The sequence below is a fragment of the Neolamprologus multifasciatus genome, chromosome 9 (assembly GCF_963576455.1).
Source record: "Neolamprologus multifasciatus chromosome 9, fNeoMul1.2, whole genome shotgun sequence".
Classification (NCBI taxonomy): domain Eukaryota; kingdom Metazoa; phylum Chordata; class Actinopteri; order Cichliformes; family Cichlidae; genus Neolamprologus; species Neolamprologus multifasciatus.
Genome location: NC_140447.1, coordinates 22,390,629 through 22,411,188, shown reverse-complemented (window position 1 = coordinate 22,411,188; position 20,560 = coordinate 22,390,629). Strand labels below are relative to the sequence as shown.

Sequence of the window (20,560 nt, the reverse complement as noted above, 5' to 3'; positions counted from 1 at the left end):
GTGAAATAATCGTCACTCACATGTTCTGACATAGAATAATTTATTTATGTATTTATTTATATTTATAGTTTTGCCTGTTGTTACCACCACAGTGAAAAATAAAAAAAGTAAGATGTGATCAAAGAACAGACTTCTAGCTTTAATTCAGAGGCTCTAATAAAAGTTTTATATTACCTGTTTATGAATTAGAGCCATTTTTATACACAGTCTCCCCATTTTCAGAGGGTTAAAAAATAATTAGGCAGAAGTAAAGCAGATAAAAGGTTTGGATTCAAAGTTTATTAGAATATAAAAAGAATGCATACATTTACTTAGCAAGGGAGCTAGGAAGGTTGCATTTGAATAAAATATGTTCTTCACATAATAAATGCCTCTCAGAGTGAATAATAAAATATATAATAATAGTTTAATAACATTTCAAAAGACAAGATGCAAACATCATATGTACATCTACCAAACTACAGAAAGGTTAAGTGCAGACTGACAAGAATTTACCTGTCTGATTGTAGTTTTTTAGATATTTTCAGAAGCAAAGACACTAAATGCAGCATGTTTTCTAACAAAATTTTCACTCTTTGCCTGTTGATCCCAGAAGAACTGTTGACCCGCTGCTGTATCCCAGCTTATTGCAGTGCTCCAGTCTGCCTGCTGTCATTGCCTGCCATTCATAACCAAGTAAAGATAAACATGTTTATCACTGCAGTGCGGTTTCATCACTTATGACAGGCCACAGTTAGAACTTTTGGAGAGACTGTATTAAAAGGTAAAGCAGGAGATACTGACTTGTGTGATGGCCGGTTTACGGAGGCAGTGAATATACGGTTTGGGCTCTGGTTCGATTTCTCCTCTGTGCATTTTGTAGCAGACTGCACAGTCCATCAGCGGCTGCATGAATGCACAAGAGCAAAACAGCATAGACAAGTTAGGGCAGGCCATTATCCTCACATTCCACAGTCCTGAGCCGAGTAACTTGCCGAAAACTTACTCTGTCGTTTCTAGGCTCACACGCTGAGGAGTCAGTGGTCCCTTTTTCACAAGTAGTGGGTTTAAGGTAGAAGTGGTGATAGAAGAAGCTTACATCAAAACCCATCTGAGAAGAAAGAAGCAAAGCAACCCAGATGAGTTTTAGTTCATGAAAGCATCATATTCTTTGTTGCTTATAGCACATTTCCTGATGATTTTAATCCAAATACACCATAAACCATTAAATAATAACCAGGTCTTACGAAACAAATGATAAAAACTGAGCAATAAAACTGGATTTGCTGTTTAGTACCTCATAGTCCGACTTCGAGACACTTCTTAAGAAGACATAATGATCTTGGATTCCAGAGAGAGAGTGGAGCTTTGCTAAGGCCAAATCTACTCCTTTCCTATACGTTTCAGGGAGTTCCTGTGCATTCGAGGACAAGAAGAAAGCTCCAACGCTGAACAGCCAAACCAACAGAGCAGCCATCGTTCTCCTTGTGGCCATAAGAGTGAGGGTGATGTGAAAAGAGAAACAGACCACCCCCTTCTGTACTGTTTACTCAAAGACAGAAGAACACCCTGCCCTTACAAGGGAGAAAAACAGGCGTTTCTGTTTTGATTATGCCTCAGTGTTGATCCACAGTAGATGTCTGCATCCTCCCAACTTCTTTCTTTTATCAGAAAGATTTTTGACATTTAAAAAGTAGTTTTCTATCAGCACATTGATAATAAAGTAGTACTGAATTTCATGTAGAAAATCACAAAATAAAGTTAGATTGATAAAGTAACAAAGAGAACACATACTAAACTGATTTACATTATTTTACTGAAGGGAAATCTATTGGCGCTCCACAGGGTTCAATTCTTGGTCCTCATTTTATTTAACAACTGTATAGTTTTGTACTATAAATAATGTAAAACAAATATAATAATTCTTGGCATAATTTTAAATGTTAATCGTAAATATTAGCTGAACTGACCACCGACTGTATATAAAGGATTAACTAACCATTGTGATATTACTGGTTTGTTTGCCCATTTTCAAAGGTTTTGACCTGAGCATTTTAGAAAAAGTGAGTGAAGTTGCAAACTCATTGGGAAGGTTTCTATCCGGTCATTAAGTCTGACGTCACTAGCCATGTTTGGCCTAAACTCTGCTGCAGGTCCATATATCAAACGATCACTATGGCATTACTGAGAGTTGAAAAACTGTCTAAAGTCTTTCATCTTTAATAAAATAATCAGCGTTCTGCTCTACCAGGTGTAACAATTGAGTTTAACATCCAGGCATCCATGAAAACGGAATTTATGACATTTAACGGAGTTAGAAGTTAGCAGGAAGTTAGCTCGCTAGCGTCTGTCTAAATACAATATAGCATGTCCTGACTGCGGGGTTTTGGAAACAAATTAAAACGTACAGCTCTGTTATCACTTCCAACATAAATGAAGACAGAAAACTAAACAGCAGTGACGTTTGTAGGGTTACTGAAGTTTAGCTAGCTGGTATATAATGATGTGCTACGTGACCGCTAGCGACACAGCTATGTTAGCATAATATAAACAAGCTAACTTTTTTTCCACTCGATAAAAGTTACGTGAGTGTTCTCGGTGGTCCGGAACAAATGTAATCGCATGGCAGGATGCTGTAAAAGGACCAAACTTCAGCCAGGAGAACAAGTGAGATAATCCATCCACAATACGAGGTTAGTCATTCATATACTGCTGCATGGGCTGGGCTGTAGTTACATCCTAAGGTTTTAAAAACTGAGCTTAAATAAATGATTAGCGGTAATAAAAGCCGAGGGAGGTCAACAGTGATCACTGACTGTTTTAGGAGCTTTTTGAGATTAAATAGAAGAAAATACAAAACATTAAACATGTTAACAACACAAAAGCCATATTAAACGCAGACTACTTTAGGCCCGGAAGTAGGATTCGTCACGTCATCACTTAACGACCGGATTGAGCTCAGTGGATCCAAACAGCCATTTTTAAAAACCAGTCAAAGCCTTTATGGTGCAATAGCAGTCACCCTCCAGTTGCAATTAAAAAGAATGTTGGTTTTAGGTACTTTTGCATTAGATAACAATTTCAGACCAGCAGCATACATCCATCCTTTATATATACAGTCTGTGGAAATGAGTGTTTTAATTTCCTCACATAATAGATAAAAAAAAAAACAAAGCTCATCTTCAGTCCCTGTCTATTAAAATTTCAGATCAAGTCAGGAACTGAAATTAATTGAAAACAGATACTTTAAGAACCATACAAATAAAAAGCGGAGTATAACATTTTAAAATACTAAATGTGTAAAAATATCCTGCTCGCTGATAAACTGCTCGAAGACGGCCAGATTCAAACCTGGAAACTTTCCCTGCAGATTCTGCTCCATATTATCATCATTGCACCATTTCACTCCTCATTCTAGCTGCTTGTCTTTGGTAGCCGCTGAGCTCATGAGTGAAGACAGAAGAGATGCTGTCTGTGTCAAAGCCTGATTCTTCTACCTCTTTAACCCAGTGAACAGGTATTCAGTCCCAGCCTTTCTAACCATATGTTGTTGTAACTATCCACTGTGTTTTCATGTTAAAACACCTATGTGCATAATAATTATTCTTCAACATTTCTTCAGCATAGACAAGTCATCATCTTCCATTGAAACAATGGCCGATCGCATTAAACTGCAAGGAAATTTTTACCGACCAATCGGAGGTTAGACATTTAGACCATAGTGCAGACTGGTCGTTAGGCCTATGTGACTTAGGCCTGACATTGTCACCATGATTGTAACACATCCAAAATGGCAAATAGGTTAATGTCACATGGTTAGGGGTCACATGCCTGCAAAACCTCCATATGCAAAGATGTGAATTGATGCAAATTCAAAAACAGATATTTGTCTCATGGCAGCCACAGCTGTTTTGTATGACTCAGGGACCATATAAAGGAATTTTACTAGTTAATAGGTTCACCATAGTTTTGAGAGCTTAAAGTCTGGTGAAATTTCAACAGATTTCTGCATTATATTGTAAAGAACCCAATTAAAGTTAAATGAGGCCTGGGCTGCGATTTCATGCAATTTCCATTTGTACCACTAGATGATGCAGTAGGCCTGTGTAAGCTTTCAACACATTTTTAGGCTAAAAAGAAAAGATGACCAAGTTAAACGGGGATCACTCAACTGATAAATTGTTGCCCCATGGTGGTTAAAGTTTTAGTTAATTTCTCTGTGTAATTATAAAAAGTCCCTTTAAAACACAGGAACACGTCAGATCTCACCCTGGGTCTACACACCTGAATCACATGATTAGTTCATTACCAGGCCTCTGGAGAACTTCAGGACATGTTGAGGAGGTCATTTGGCATTTAAATCAGCTGTGTTAGATCAAGGACACATCTAAAACCTGCAGGACATCGGCCTTTAAGGCCTGGAGTTTGACACCCCTGAGCTAAAGCATGCAATCTTATTAAATCAGAATAAGAACCAGAAAAGGCCACAGAGTGAAATCATGATGGCAATTTCCAGTGCCATGGTTTTCCAGATTTTTGGAATCGCAGCTTCAATAAATAAATAAATATGATCCAACCACCTCTTCAGTTTTGCTATCGCTGCACTACCAGCACATAAAAAACCTGCACTTGCTGTGACCTTTAACTAAAACTGAAACTAAAGCTTCAGGAATACTTTCATATCACTTCACACTTTTTGCTCACTGGCTTCCCTTCAGGTTCCAGGTTTTACAGCTGAGAATAAGAATGTTTCTTGAGCCCTCTGCTCACACACATTGCTGGTCCCTCACTTTTAATATGTGGCCAGCATTAGGAGTGAGACCCGTGCACCTGTCCACACTCTTGAATATACCGTCCATGTAATAGTAAATTGAATGCATGCGCACACTCATGCTTTCTTCATACTTCACAGGATATCATAGACCAATATGTGAGTCAGATTGTGTTCTTGCAGACTCAGTCTTGATGTTTGTTTGCACATTCATTGAAACCATCATATTTGTGCTGCCAAACTCTCTTTTTTTGCTATTTTAAAAACTCTTGGATGTTAATTTTACAACTTGTTTAGTCAAATACCACATCATTAAGGGAAGATTGCTTCCACCTGCATAATTTCTGTTTGGTGGTATGGCTGCTCTGGGACTTCGTCTACCTTTCAGTGGAAAAGCAGTGGAAAGCAGAGCAGCACCAAGACGTGATAGGTGACAATCAGAGCCCAGTTCCTTGTATGTGCAGTTGGGACTAAATATGTCTTCTGTGCATCTACCTTTTCTCCTTCCTCCAAGGTGTTTTACATAAAGACAGCCAAACAGACACAAACAATAGAAAAGAACTTTTATTCATCATCAATATTTGAACCATTATTGTACACGGGAACATCAGCAATAGCCTCAAGACTTTATTGCTTTGAAATGAATCCACATACTTTTAATCATCAGCATACTTTGACATACACAGACTGCCTTCACTCCAATCACAGGCACAAAAAGCAGACACAAAACTGACACTCAAATTCAACCTCTCATAAATATCGCCTTCACTGCCGTGGGCGTGCTGCAGCTGAACGTGTGTGTACAGAAGAAAAAAATATTGTGTGACATAACCCAATTAAGGCTTCTAAAGCAGCAATTACTCCACAGATAAATAACAGAGATTTTTGATTTATGCATGTCTCAAATGTGCAAACTACTGTAACGTGTGCCATCCTTAGGAGGATAAAACACAGGAGACACCGATCACTTCATGGTCCCACAGGCACTTCAGATTTTGTGAGACTGTGACATGAAAAAGGCAACAAGATCACAGCAACAGTGAAACTAGCCCGCCTGGAGAGAAAAAGTAGTGCTTGAAACATGTAGGTGAGAGTAACAGGGGCTGAATATTTAAACTATTTGACACAGTCAAAGCTTTAACCAATCCATGAGATTGTCTAAACAGGTTGTTTGGAAATTTTGTCGACCAGGCTGACACAATCGCGAGTGACATATTAAAAACGAGGAATGTCCTGCTGTGAAAATATTTAAAATTAGGCTGAAAATCCTTCAAGTTAGAGGAGATCTAACGTGACTGAAGTGCAGCTTATTTTTCTGACCACAAAACTATTTACACGAGACATTTGGCACAAAGAAACCACCGTTAACCGACCACACGAGAAATGAGACCTCAGAACAAACTACATTAGTGCCCTACACGTGTACGGGTGTGTGTATATAGATATATGTGTGTGAGTGGAGACATTTTAAAGTACACTTAATAAGCCACAGTGTCATTTTCCATTTTTAAAAAAGTGTTTTCACGATGAGAAATGTGATATGATGGCATTAGTTTAGAGAGAAATTGCATTTTTTGTACAGTTTTCTTTTTTCTTATGGAACGTCATAACAGTCCCACAAGATTTCCCCCTGCTGGTGATCTTCACTCACCACAGGTGAAATATAAACATTTAAAATGCTGCATTTTCTGCACAAAAACAACAAATAGTTAAAGTAGGCTAAAAATCACTCACAGATCATTTAAGAAGCAAACTAAAGCAACACTGATTAGATAAAATACAGTCATTGTTCAGATTTTGTTATGTTAAAAGTGCTACAAGCTTTCGGGTAAAGTGATCAGCTGTCTAAAATAAGACAAAATAAAGAAAAAAAAATCTTAATACCTTTATATTTCCTTCGTAAGGCGCTTGGTGATCTTAAAATGTGAAGAAAAGAATGAATAGCAATAACTCAAAGCATAAAGGAATGTATCCCGTATATCTTCCACATATTCAATGTGAATCAGAGCAACTTTCAGGGCTAAAAATCAATCAATCGTACACATCTATCTACTGTTAACATGTTTAACTCCGAGCTCGAGATAAAGTCATTTGATTCAGTATCTCTTGTCCCCTGAAATGTTTAAAATAAAAACAAATAAACTAAGCAAAGAGTTTCCAGCTGCTTTTCCATTATTTGAGACACAAACTGTTATTAAAGCAGCAGAAAAGCTTCTTAAATAGTGAAAAGTTAAAAGCCAAAGCAACCTTTGACATACTGCATTTCAATGTCTTGATGATGATGATGAGGGACATCGCTTGAAGGACGCCGTCCCAGAACTCTAACTGGTGATAACTGACAGATTTTTGGTGCGATTTGACGATGCGAGGGCTCGCTGTGGATCACACCGGCATTTGCATCTCCGAGTACTCGTCGTGACAATCACGCTCGTCAAACTTTGGCTCTGCGTCGTCAGCATCCAGCTAAAAGAAGGACAACAAGTCAGTAACCTGAACTAACTCCGAAACAGTTGTGACTCATTTAAACGACTATTTTAATCGCAATTTTGTTTTATTTTTTAAAAATTAGTCAAATTTTGAGCTGATGTTTTGTGCTACCCATCTCTCTGTGGATCAACATCAGAGCCATAAATGTTAGCGATATTATCAATCAGTTCTAATCATAACATTTAAATTATGTTTCCCTTTTTACCTCTACAGTGTGTGTCAGCGTAAAGCAGGGCACTGCGCCCCCCTGTGGTTAACTTACGCATGCCATCTCTCTGACAGTGAAGACTCGTCGCAGCACAAACATCTTGACGGGGACGGTGAGGATGAGGACAAAGGGGAAAGCCAGAGACGCTGCCGTTGACATAATGGCCCACAGCACCACCAAACACACCAGCTGGATGCAGGTGAAGAGATGCATGCGCAGCGTGCGGACCTAAAGGGTAGAGAGGTCGCTCACATATCTGACAAGGACAACAGTTTCTGCAGAGAGCGCTCAAAAAATTCCCAAATGTAGATACGTATAACCTTTGCAAACTATTTTAGGGGTTTAAATAAACGTTTAGAGGTTGTGTGGGTTAACATAGATAAAGTCTCCCCTAGCTGGAAACCGCTCTGAGGGAACTCAGGCGTTTTTAAGTATGCAAAACATCTTTTAACCCTTTTTTTTGTGACAGACCTCAAAAATCCTGAAACTTCTTTTTCTGTTTGTTGCTGCTACAGCAGAGCATCTCCATCCTCACGTCTCTTCTGGTCCTTTACTTTGGCTGTAAATGTGTGTTTTCATGTTCCTCTCACCTTGCGTACATAGGTGTGGTCAGGGTGATACTTTGGTGGCATGAGCAAAAGCATCATCCGCTCCGTTAGCTGGATACCGTTGAGCGACATCACTCCCATGTAGAGGAAGATCCCGAAGAGCACGGCGAGGGGGATCTGACACAGCAGGTCGCCGATCACGATCGACAGGCCTAACGGAGGAGAGCGTTAAAGGGTGAAAGTTCACACAGGACAGAGCCACGGGAGGAAAGAAAAGATGATAAGTCTGGAACTCACCAACTAAGATTGCAACCAGAAGCCCGGTGACCCGCTGCTCCTTCACCTCCTGGATGCGAGGTTTATCTCCGGGAGCGACGGCCTTACTCATGACGGTGAGGGCGTTGACGTGCGTCACCGAGCGAACGGTCGCAGCGGCCATCCAAGGCAGGCCGAACAGAGCTGAGGTGCCGCCCAGCACCACGATCAGAAGCAGGTCCAGATGGAAACCAGAACCTTTGACAAGCATGCGCTCCTTTTTACTAACTATCAGCCTGCAGGAAGCCGGGACCGAGCCAAACGCAAGAAACATATTTCAGATTAATCACATATGATGAGGTACGGCATTTTTTTTGTGTGTGTGCTTGTTTATGTGCATTTTGATGCGTTACAGAAGCTAAAACTCTAAACACATCATTTAGAAAATAGCTTAAACGTCTGATGGGTTGAAACTGTGAAATAGCTGGAAAATTCAATCTTTGCTACGACCACCTTTATTCTTCGCTCTGGGCAAACTTACTCCTTTTGTCCTCAACTTTTTTAAGGACACACTGCATACCGTGTCAATTTGACTAATAGTTTTTTGCAAACGACCCTGTTAGTTTCATAGATTCAACTAAAGGAATCAGAACTAATTGTGTGTTTTTGTGACAGGCTGCTAGTAACAAAATCCCTAAAGATATCATTTCAAACTGGCTCTTTGCTAAATTGTTGGTTATGTGTAGACACAACAGTAGTTCATCCCTTGAGTAAGGAGTTTATTTTATGCTTGAATGACTCATGAGGTCAGTGCTGAGCAATTTAAACAAACAAACAAAATATTCCTCTGAAAATGGTCAGGTACATGGAGTGGACTGGACATGAGTGGTAAAAGCAGCCAATGTCCAATAAAACTCGTCCAGAAATCTTGGTCAAGATGAATAAATGATAAGAAATTCTGGCTCCTTGGAAGAAAAACAAATAAATGAGCAGTGGTTAAAAGTTTAAACTTGTGCACGGTACTGTACATCACGACTAAAATACACAAAACTTCCAGAGAATCTCCTGATTCAATAAAATATTGGTCACTAAAGAACTCGGCTGATGTTTTGTTGCTGTAGTTTACCATTTCAGTTATGGTAAAAATGTAGAAAATAATGGAAAAAAATAAAAGAATACTGCCCCCGCAGGCCATTGTATAAAGTGTTAAACTGAAATAAATATATTTATACTTTAATATCCTGCATAAAAAAAAGCTGAGTGACATTTTCCCCGTGTTTCATCTGTTACATTATCTGCCTTCTTTCAGTTACAGGGTGTTTCTCTGTTTTTGGAAGGAGATTATTTAATGTGCAGTCTACTCTGTACAGCTGTGTTTAATTTAAAAATGATCTGGCTGTTTAGAAATATCAGTTAGGAAATAAATAATGACCAGGTGCATTTATTTCTTTCTTAGTAAAAAGTTACAAATAGTTCTCTACTAAACTTGTTTGACCCCACATTCGGATATGAATCTGATAGTTTTGTAGTTTTAAAAACGTAACAGATTTTATTTATTTGATTACTGAATGACGTTCATACAAAACTATTGAAAAAAAATCCAAAAAAAAAAGTTGAGGGAAAAACTGTCAGTGCCCTCCACCTGTAAAACCATTCCTGGTTTGGGGTCTGTCCCTCGCTCTGTTGTTGCACCTCTAATGTGCGTGTTGTTAATTTCATTAACATCAAAGCAGCTGAAACTGATTAACAACCTCCTCTGCTACTACACTGACCAGATCAATATCCCAGGATTTTGACTTGATAGTGTACACAGGGGAAAAAAATAAAGTGTTCCTTAAGGAGTTTTTGAGCAGCGTATAAATGTACACCACTCTTCAAACATCTGCCTGTGTGATGCGCCTCCAGCAAAACTCACGTGGTGATCTGAGTCTCCATGAAGATAAGGATGAAAACCAGCAGAGCGGGCAAGCAGCAGGCAAACATCATCCAGATAGGGAATTCCCCATTTGATCCAAGCGGACTGATGAACCAGCCGCGCTTGTCGGGATTCGTCACTGAAAATCCACTGGGGACACTCAGTTTCTGTAAGGAAGACACAAGACAAACTCCCATCAACCTCTGAGATAAGGAGGTTCCTTATTTTTCCAATATTTTACATAATAAACACACTGCACAGTCCACTGAGTCTCACCTGTGTGTATGTGTCTTCCAGTGAGTAATCCACCAGAACCATGATGAGAATGGCGATCGGTACCCCAAAGTCTCCAATAATCCTGCGTATCTAAACACCACAGACAGCACGGTTTAAAGAAGACTGCTAAATGTGTCACATCAAACAAGATCAAATATTTGCTGCAGATCTCAATTACAGATTTCAGCTCCTCACCCTTCCAGGGAAAAAAGCGCTGTTCTTGAATTTGCGCAGGTAGAAAGCGATAAAAAACGTCCCCGCCATGAGAACCAAAGAGAGCAGCGCCGTGTTCGGTTCCCCGCTGACCTTCACAGTCGCTGGCTGGCTGCTGTTTTTCATCATGAGGGTGATGTTTTCCGCCAAGGCGTCTGCATCGGTGCCGTTGTTGAGGGAACAGCGTTTCAGCGGGTGCTCATTGAAAATCTGCACACAGAGTTTCATATTATAAAAAGGTGCTCACGCAAACACACTGTGATTACTTTTCATAGACGGATTAACAGGTATCGCAACCACTCTTTCTTTGAAATGAGATTAGCTCGTAGCAAAATGCCTTTTAAGTCTGTGCCATAAAACTCTAAAAATAGCAGATCTTCCAAAAATCATAAGTCTGGACCATAATTAAAACTCTAAATCCATTTAGGATTCAGGCTCCATCAATCAGAAAAGATTTCAGGTGTGCTTGTTAGAAAAACACTCTCATTTCGACCCCGACTTCTGAACCCTGTCCAGAGATTAGTCTGCTCTGCTTAGCGTCAGCGGCGCAAACGCACAGCGTGCCAACAAAAACTTTTTCTAATCAGGAGCTTTTCACGTCTCAGGTGTACCCTGACAAGCTTGATGAAGGTCTCGCAGATGAAGATGAGGGAGATGAGGAAGGAGAAGATTTCCTGGGTGAAGCGGGAGACGAAGCGCACCAGGAAGCTGCCTTCGAAGGCCACCATGGTGACCACGATGATGATGAGCCAAAAGCCGATCCAGACGCGACCCGTCAGGTACTCTATTTCGCTTGATGTGCAGAACTGTGAGCACAGAGACATTAAGCACATTTTTTTTGCCTATTTGGTAAGTCACCAGCATTTTTAACATTTTTGAAATTAACTTCATATGTTTTTTTATGCAACTTACACTGTAAAAGGCTTCTTCAAAGACCAGCAGAGGTCCAGAGAAGCCCACAACCAGCAGTGGCTGAGCCCCGAGCAGACAGAAGACCACCCCCTGCACTGATGTTGACACAATCAGCTCAGAGACACCGATGAGGCCGTTTGTCTTCTCACCTGGAGGCAGACCCGGGGTTAAAAGGTTAATCAAGAGGCCACTATTACCAAAACACGGAGAGGATTTGCGATATGAGGTGTGAATACACTCTCAATTCCCTCACACAGACTCACCCAGCAGGCCTCCAAACGTTATGGCTGGAGAGAGGGCAGCGAAGTAGATGAAGATAACTGCGGCCATGCACTGGCTGTTCAGGGCATCCTTGAAGTCGCTGACATACTTTGGGTAACGCCGCTGCACGTCTCGTATCAGCCCACCAAAAGGCCGTCCAGTACGCTCTAAGGGGTCGTCTGACTTTTTCGAGGGTTTGAGGAGTGCCTCTGAGTGACGACAGAGCTTTACGTTAAAACCCATGAGAAGGCACCTAAAATCAAATCAAGTGAAATCCCTAATTGAAACGGAAACACTTACCTTTTTCTTGAAGGCTTTTAGGCTCTTTGGCCATTAGTTTGACCTCGAGTTCCTCCCTCTTCCGCAGCATCTCCCTCTGAAAGCGGGCGACAGAGCGCAGCAGCTCATCACCTCCCACCTCTGAAGGTGGCAGCACGATGCTACAGTCCAAGAAGCTGTTGATGGCGTTCAGCAGGTCCTGCCTGTCATCTGCCAGGTAGGCCGCCTCGTGGAATTGCTGAAAGATGATGGCAGAAATAAACCAATTTACCCAACATCATTGGTGCCAACTGAAACCTACAGGTGTTATTTTATTTCATATAAATGTAAAATTCTTCTATGTCCTCCTTCACATTTTTCAAAGTTGACCAGTGGTCCGGATTAGAGCCTTTGTTGGGCCGATCCTGGCTCCAGGGGCTTATTTTTGACACCCCTTGTCTAAATCAGCACCACCACTCACCTTATCAGACATGAGGGTGGAGATGGAGCGTCCTATCTGGTGGTAGTCCATGCTTGTAGTGGCGGGTCCCAGCAAAACAAAGAGAAATCTGACCGGCACTGGCACTTCCAGGACAGACTCCAGCTCCACCGCTTCCTGCAGCCTCACAAACGCCATGGTGGGCTGCTCCAGGAAGTCCACGCTGCCTGGGAAACCACAGAACACGATGGTCAGTGTGCAGAAAGCGCTACATGCAACCAAAGGCGAAGTTTTGTAAGTAGTAACCGGTTTTTAGACTAACTGTAGTTATATTAAAAAAAAAAAAAAAAAAACCTAGTGGTACAGCATTACCTGGCCTGTGATTTTAGTCTGTTGCTAGGTGGTTGCTGGGGAACATGATGATGTCATATATAATTCAAGTTTTTCTGGGTATAAATTAGATGTTACAATCATGATATTAAATTTATACCATGCTTTTATAAAAGTGTTGTAGGTGCATAAAAACCTATAAATGGGTAATCTTAGCCTGTTGATTGATGGTTGCTAGGCAATGTGATGTCATATTATGTGATATAGATGAGAACCTTCAGGGGCCTAAGATGTACCTGTGTGCCACAACTGCTGATGCTGTAAGAGAAGTTCATGGACAGATGAGTAACTTACCCACGAGGACCACTGTAGCCTCGGCATTTTCAGGAATCTTCTCCAGCAGCTTCAGTTCATGTTTGGACTTGGACCGATGCATGCCAGGTCCGATGCTCAGCTCTCTCTGCTGGAAACAACACAAGAAGTATAAATAAGGACGACAAAGATCCCTGTGATATTCTGCAAACTCTGCAGACTCGGACTTACCTGCACTTCATTCTTCTCCATGTCGATGTGCGTGTCTGTGTCCCCCGTAACGCGAACTGTGCCCATGAGGGGGTCGGTCACTGACGGCTCGGTCTGGTTGGTGTGGTTGACACTGTGGTGATGCGCTATCAGACTGCCGAGGCTGGCTGCAGAGATGTTCCTGGGGAAATGGCTACTGTGCTCCTTCTCATCGCTCGGGTGACTAGGGGAGGCAGAGGTGGGGAGAGAGAGGTTGAACAGGAGGAGGAGAGGTAGTGACCAAGCATGAAGCCATCTAATAGCAGGAAGTGTGTAGCGGCGAGGAAAAGAAAACAGTTTAACCAGCTTCCATTCTTAAAGCAAACATTGCTGATTATCACAAGGTTTTTTTATGACTCCTTCAGGAACTTTAAAGTTGATGTCATCTCATTTGATGTCATCTCACACCTCCATTTTTTTTTCACTCCACTAGTTTTTGCAAAAATAAGTTAAATGTTCAGGATACTTCACTTCAAAAGAAATACCCAACAGCAGCAGAATAATCCATGAAAAGCTGAAGCTAGTTTGTGCACATACATATACCCGGTCTCCATTTTGCACACCTTGCAATTTATTATTTAACTACCTTGAGACATCATCGCCATTGCAGTGCACAGCATGTGCCACATTTTTTCAGATCATTAACAAGAACAGCACGGTGGCACGGTGGTTAGCGCTGTTGCCGCACAGCAAGAAGGTCCTGAGTTCAATTCCAACATCAGGCCGGGGTCTTTCTGTGTGGAGTCTGCATGTTCTCCCCGTGTTTGTGTGGGTTCCCTCCGGGTACTCCGGCTTCCTCCCACCATCCAAAGACATGCAGCTTGTGGGGATAGGTTAATTGGATAATCTAAATTACCACTAGGTGTGAATGTGCGAGTGAATGTGAGTGCGAATGGTTGTCTGTCTCTGTGTGTTGGCCCTGCGACAGACTGGCGACCTGTCCAGGGTGTACCCCGCCTCTCGCCCTATAACAGCTGGGATAGGCTCCAGCGCCCCCCGCGACCCTGAAAAGGATAAGCGGAAGCGAATGGATGGATGGATGGATTAACAAGAACAGGTTCACCTCAAATGGCCCTGAATGCCTCTGTAAGATGAAATCTCTGCTAGCTTATTTGTACCACTGAGGCACTGCCAATCACCTGTGTTTGAGCAGCAGGGCTCTGAGGACGTTGGCCCGGTCCTCAGCTTTGATCTGGTCAGAAATAATCATCTGTTCCACCACCTGGTGGGCGATGCCAGGCAGGGTCTTCTGGTCCAGGTCCAGCAGCACCGCACCTGCAAATACACAAGCACGCTGAGCTCAGTCGTCTATGAACCAGACGGGAGACTTTCAGGCATACAGCTTACACAAACGCACTCAGTCTCTCTCTTTACCGTGGGAGATGGTCCTTCTGAGTTCCAGCAAACTGCGGAAAGACAGCGAAGCGACGTGAGGCTTCCCCCAGCGGTCCGTCTCCTCTTCAACATCTTCCTCAAACTTGATCCAACGGGCCGTCTCCTTCCACTGCAGCTCCTGGTTCTTGTCCATCGTCAGCTCGTTCAGCTCCACAAACACCTGAGGTGATTTACATGCATACGGTCCACACGTCATCACATGCACATTCGTGCCAAACACACAGAAACAGTGAGTAAAGCACTCTGACTGGTCAGTTTGTCCAACTTTTCTCATTTCTGTTTTGTGCCTCATTTCATCTGCCCTTGATCCTTCAGCTTGTGACCTGCCTTCAATCTCAAATGCCACGCTTGAGGATGTCTCCACACCTGAAGGAGAAAGGAGCTATGGTGATGGATGAAGAAACCCATCATTCACTTTAGCGTATTAAAAGAGGCACAGGATAAAGCTAGAATACACAAATGACAGCAGGAGAACCTAACAAATGTTGGCGCTAACATTTCTGATTCCTCCTGCCTCGACTCATACGTTCACATATCTGCTCAAAACTTAAGAAATGAGGAGGGGAAAATTTAGTGATTCATGTCATGCTTTCCAGAAGTGAGCTATCTAAAAAACATACTCAGCACACAAAGATAAGTGTTGTTAATCCTTAATCTTCTAAGTTTTAAGAGGAGAATCTGTACAGCCTTAACTTTCTTCCCCTTGAGCATCCAAAAGCAGTTTTTATAACTGTACAAATTTGTAGTTTCCGACAAAATGTGATGTAGCTGGATGCGCTTTTTACAACTACATTTGTCAAAAAGCTTCTTTCGATGCCAAAATATAGCTTAAAAGCAGCAACTACAACTACATGTTAATAACCACTTCAAGCATGCTTAAAATGTGTTTACAACTACATTAAAGTGGGAAACAATTTACACATCCAGCTGCACTTTAAAAACAAGCAACTACAAAGACTGCTGTGCATCAGCAGCAGCAGTCTCCCAGCTGCCAGGATCTGTTAGGGAGAGATTAATCACGCCATGCAGGGTCAGTTAAAGTCCTCCGAATAATGATGTCCAAAAAATAAATAAATAAAAACCAAGCTGCAAAATATTCTCTTGTTCCCTGCAGCATGCCTGTGAAGTCACGCTCACACAGGATCAAACCTGACTCTTGCCGGCCATCCAGCCTCACCTTCTGACGAGCCATCTGTCCGCATCTGTGGATGCCTTCTGTCCACGAGGCAGAGCGGTACAGAAACACCGGCTGGAAACGGTGCAGGAAACGACTCAAACGCTGACCCGACCGACAGAGCCACAAAGGACGGGACCTTGACTTTCACACACATCCCCACACAAGTAGTTCTTCCTCATGACACACACCTGACAGGGACCTGTTGTTTACTGGGGCTGCTGGGGGCTCGGAGCTGCGTATGGGAATCTGTGTGTGCGTGTTAATAAAACATAGCTCCCCCTTTCTCAGGAGCTCCCAGTGTCTGGTTACCCAAGCTCCCCTCTTTTTTCCTTTCCGTGTGTGAAAGGAAAGAACGAACTCATTCATTTTTAATTGTCTCCTTCTCTCCCCAGCCCATCGGCAAAAGAGTCGAGCCACTGCTAAATTTGAGAGTGAAAGAAGAGAAAACATTTCCTGGACTTTGAAGGATTTGAAATCTGAAGTAGAAAACAGAGCCAACCAATTACGACTGGGTTTAAAAGCCCTGCTATTTACTTTCTGACCACACAAACGTGTTTGTTTACTTCCACTACAAAAGTGGAAGATTTTCACTTTTAAAAGCCACTCGTCTTTAAACTCATCTCTTCCAAAGATCCCTGAGGTAAAGAAATCATTTGAAAAATCAAAGAAACTCTTAATCTTTCACTGAGGTGATGACAGCTTCCAATTCAAACTGACTTTCCTCAGTTTTATCTCGACATCTTTATCTCAATTAGGGTCATTCAGACTACCACACACAAGCTAGTTTAAGACCTTATTCTTAATTCAGCCCAGTAGATTATAAATGTGCTATAATACGATTTTTATGCAGTTTCTTAAAATGCAGTGCAGTGCTTACTAACAACATCAATTTAAGACACCTGTGCAACGTCAGCGTGTGAGGTGTTGTCTCACCTCATGGGGGGTGCGATCCTGTTTGCGACTGCGAGTGGTCGGCTCCTTGTGGTCCTTGCCGATGTGCACCACTTGGTTTTTGATGCTCTTCCGGACCAGGTGTCGGCGCATGCCAGGAACATCTTCAAAGCGATGACCTGGAGTAACGGAAATAAACATGCAGCAAACTGTAGCTCCATGCAACGCAACAGCATCAGGTCTTTCGTTTGTATGGCACATTTTGTTTCTTTAGCCCAGAGATGGCACACATTGACCTTCCACCCTTTTAAATCTCAGCCCATTTAATCACAGGCCTCTTCGCTTTGTATCTAAGGGAGTAGAGTTACTCATGCTGGCAACACACCAGACACTGAAAGGATGAGGAGAAAGAAACGTGATGACAGAGACATAAATGGTTCTGTCAGGTGTTGGAAGTTCAAAGATCAACAGATCCGCTGATTCATTCAAGTTGAATTCAGAAACCGAAGAGATGACAGCTTCGCACTGACAAATAAACTTGAGAAAATGAACAGGCCTGCTCTTCAACAAGAAATATGCAACAGACATCCAATTACTTAGGTTTTAACACTAAAACACTATTTTTGAGACCATAAGGGAGCCTCGACTCAATCCCACATTTAAATGCATTAACTGTGGCCATGAAAACTGGATCATTGAACAGGAAAGCCTACACAAACCTCAAAGCTCACATCAACCTTAAATGACAGTCTGCATCTGTTGAACAAGCATCTTTTCTCTGAGCTCACTCAAACATACAACCACAACATCCAAGTTTATTATATTTTCAGGACTTCTACTACAACCTTTTGTGACATCCTGTTTATTCTAAATTGGTCTGTTAATAAGTTAAAACACATTCAACACAAAAACGAGTTAAATTTTCCTTAAAAAATATCAAAGCTTACCATTATCAGAGCTTGCATATCCTATGTAAAAAACACTGAGGCTTTTCTGGTTCTTCATCAAGGCTTTAACTCATTATCTGATAACCGGGCAGGCCTCGCCAGGACAAAAGATGAAATTCTGTTCAGAACTGAGATTTTCATCTGCTACCTCATTCGTTCTCGCGTCACTCGTACAACCTTCAAGTTTTATTGGGAGGGCCCCTTGTCAGGTCACTACATGATGTTTGCCTGCACTTTGGGGCAGAACCTCGAAAAAAATGAGCCCTGGCTGGCGTTAAGGAAGAGGAGGGTTTCTGCTGCAGGCATCGAGAGCATCTGGCGCTGGCGCAGCCACCTTACTGCGTGACCCCAACCCTCCTCCCTCCTCGCTGCTCAAACTGAAGTGTGGGACTTGTTTTGACAAATTGGAAAAAGTCGCCACTTCTTGACCGGCTCCTGACCCCCGCCGGGGCTGAAGCTTTCAGAATGCATCAGTGAGCAGAGGTGCTAATTTGCTCGGGTCGAACAAAAGGGGAGGGACAGTGAGCTAATAATTCCTATTGTTGAGCGGCAGCCAGAGACGGACACTTTCCCAGGATGATTTAGGGTGGCGGGAGGTAGATAAAAGAGGACAGAAAGTATGTGACAGTGAACCTGTTTGCAGGCTCACCTCTTTCATAATGACCAAATATCACGCCCACACTTCCATCCTCAGCTGCCTTGTTTTGGCCCTCGGGTCTACTTAATTCTTCCTCTGGTTTCACTCCTTTAATGATTAAAGGTTGGAAACAGAGGTCCGGATTTAACAATTAGCCACCATGTTGGCTCAGGCCCGAGTCCAGGGGCCTCATCTGACAGCGGGAACAGCTAATTTAATAATGCAGGCCTGTCTGCCACAGTTTCTGATAAGCTGCTGCTCTCTGCGGAGGAGTCGGCTCCCTGACGCAAATCACCTCGGCCCTGGACACTACCCCACGCTGGGCTTGGGGCTGGGAATGTCACAGGGCAGTGGAAAGCAGTCTGCAGTCAAACAGAGAAGGGCCCCACACCTTCATCCTGATGTTTGCGAAGGAATCTAAGCAAAGTGACTAACTATCAGTTCAGCTGTATTTAATCATTCTTCCAGCTTCTTTAACACGCAAAACATGTTTTAGTACAAAGTTTGTGTTAATGCTGGTGAAGATTAACAGCAAATGATATCTACAAGAAAGAGCAATGCGTAAGTAATACCATATTTTTAAATGACATTCCCAACAGTGTGTTTAGACAAAGGTTTTAAACTTTTTGTAAAAGATGCACTTAGGAGATTTCCTGAAAACAAAAGAATAATCTACTCGCATCAAGGCACTTTTATTGTAAGGCAAAGAACCTAAAATATTAGATAGAAAACCAACAATCACACAGCCCCTCTGAACAAGCACTTAGTGACTGTGGGAAGGAAAAACTCCCTTTTAACAGGAAGAAATCTTCCGCAGAACCAGGCTCGGGGAGGAGAGGCCATCTGACAGTTAGGGTGAGCAGAGACGGACGGGAGAAAGACACAATGTGGAGTGCCAGAGTTTAATAACTGCTAATGCAAATACAGTGAAAAGAAATGAGTGTGGGCTTCCCACGGTGCTTCTTCTTCAGAGGCCTAGGCTTATTGCAGCGTGACTACAGGAGGGTTCAGGGTCATCTAATCCAGCCCCTTCTTGAAGTTTTATCAAAAAGGAAAGTTTTAAGCCTGTTCTTAAAAGTGAAGAGGGTGTCTGTTTCCCAAATTCACAGTTTGGAGCCTTTGGAGACTCTACGATCCAACAAGTAAGCCCACAGTCTGACAGTGAAGTGCTCTAATGGGGTGATATTCTCGCCGCGGGATTTTGAATCAGCCGAAGACTACAATAACATCAGTTTTATATGAATTTAGAAGCAGGAAATGCAGGGGCTTTATCTTTATTATCCATGAAACATTTTCAAACCAGGATAAAACACAAAAAAAGTGAAGTCCCATTGATTGACCATCAATGGGACTCTTTTTTGCATTCACAGTCCAGAGACATCCATGTTAAGTTAACTGATGATTGTAAATATGTGATTATCTGTATCACCGCAATGACCTGTATCCCACCTCTCTACCTATGACAACCTTATTAGTTTTGTTGAATAAATCAATAAAAGCAAGGGTTGGATTTTTTACTAATAAATAAAATCAAATACTCTAATAGATCCATCACCTCACACATTTTGCCCACAAACTGCGTATAAATACTTAGTCTTAGGCAAAGAGTAAAGCAGACACACAGACACAAACAGCTGGAGACACCACCGACGAGTAGTCATACCTGTTGTGCTTTCTCTGGAATCCACCTGAAGAGTGTGTGCAGAGTTGTTGTACTATAGTATATTGTCTCTCCTCATAAGAGTCTGGACATGCGCAAAAAGCTAGCAAGCACTCTTTTGGGCACACAAAGCCCTGCACTCTTCACCTGATGATGAAATTGAAGTCATATGGCCCACCGGAGTCTCAAGGATGCAGAAACAATAACACACCTTTACAGCCTGAGATTTGGTGGATTATGCTGTTTAATCACTGTCGTTTTTTTTAAGAAAACATCTAAGTTTAACAATAAGTCACTATGTACTGCTGAGCAGGTAAGTATACTTTGTACTATTTTTTGTCCAACCTCGCAAGCTGTAACAATCATCATTTTGTAAAGCAGACAGAAACTGCAGAGTAGGGAGATGATTATCTGTTGGGTTTATCATTACAAGGGGCTCA

General features: G+C 42.1%; 2 protein-coding genes across 8 annotated transcripts in view; both read right to left on the bottom strand.

Moving 5' to 3' along the window:
• Window positions 1–259: 259 nt before the first annotated feature.
• On the bottom strand, window positions 260–1,512 carry LOC146511566 (uncharacterized). The gene is made up of 4 exons (XM_085172594.1): window positions 1,277–1,512; window positions 986–1,090; window positions 784–885; window positions 260–658 (listed from the first exon to the last, which is right to left on the bottom strand). The coding sequence occupies exons 1-4, from the start codon at window positions 1,472–1,474 to the stop codon at window positions 569–571; spliced, it is 495 nt and encodes a 164-aa protein (XP_085028720.1). The 5' UTR covers window positions 1,475–1,512; the 3' UTR covers window positions 260–568.
• Window positions 1,513–5,299: 3,787 nt separating this feature from the next.
• Window positions 5,300–20,560, bottom strand: part of slc4a2b (solute carrier family 4 member 2b) — a 47,301-nt gene continuing 32,040 nt past the window's right edge. The window contains exons 1-19 of one of the 7 annotated variants that reach the window (XM_085172590.1): window positions 17,824–20,038; window positions 16,919–17,055; window positions 15,986–16,057; window positions 14,788–14,968; window positions 14,553–14,688; window positions 13,396–13,669; window positions 13,207–13,315; window positions 12,565–12,749; window positions 12,126–12,342; window positions 11,828–12,034; window positions 11,565–11,713; window positions 11,264–11,458; window positions 10,635–10,862; window positions 10,440–10,529; window positions 10,164–10,330; window positions 8,291–8,544; window positions 8,036–8,205; window positions 7,500–7,673; window positions 5,300–7,213 (exon numbers count right to left, since the gene is read on the bottom strand). In XM_085172590.1, coding sequence (XP_085028716.1) covers window positions 7,133–7,213; window positions 7,500–7,673; window positions 8,036–8,205; window positions 8,291–8,544; window positions 10,164–10,330; window positions 10,440–10,529; window positions 10,635–10,862; window positions 11,264–11,458; window positions 11,565–11,713; window positions 11,828–12,034; window positions 12,126–12,342; window positions 12,565–12,749; window positions 13,207–13,315; window positions 13,396–13,669; window positions 14,553–14,688; window positions 14,788–14,968; window positions 15,986–16,057; window positions 16,919–17,055; window positions 17,824–17,881 — 3,084 coding nt within the window. In that variant the 5' untranslated portion in view covers window positions 17,882–20,038 and the 3' untranslated portion in view covers window positions 5,300–7,132. Of the gene's footprint in view, window positions 7,214–7,499; window positions 7,674–8,035; window positions 8,206–8,290; window positions 8,545–10,163; window positions 10,331–10,439; window positions 10,530–10,634; window positions 10,863–11,263; window positions 11,459–11,564; window positions 11,714–11,827; window positions 12,035–12,125; window positions 12,343–12,564; window positions 12,750–13,206; window positions 13,316–13,395; window positions 13,670–14,552; window positions 14,689–14,787; window positions 14,969–15,985; window positions 16,058–16,918; window positions 17,056–17,823; window positions 20,039–20,560 lie in introns of those variants that run through there. The other 6 variants (XM_085172584.1, XM_085172585.1, XM_085172586.1 and 3 more) reach the window with 6 other exon arrangements.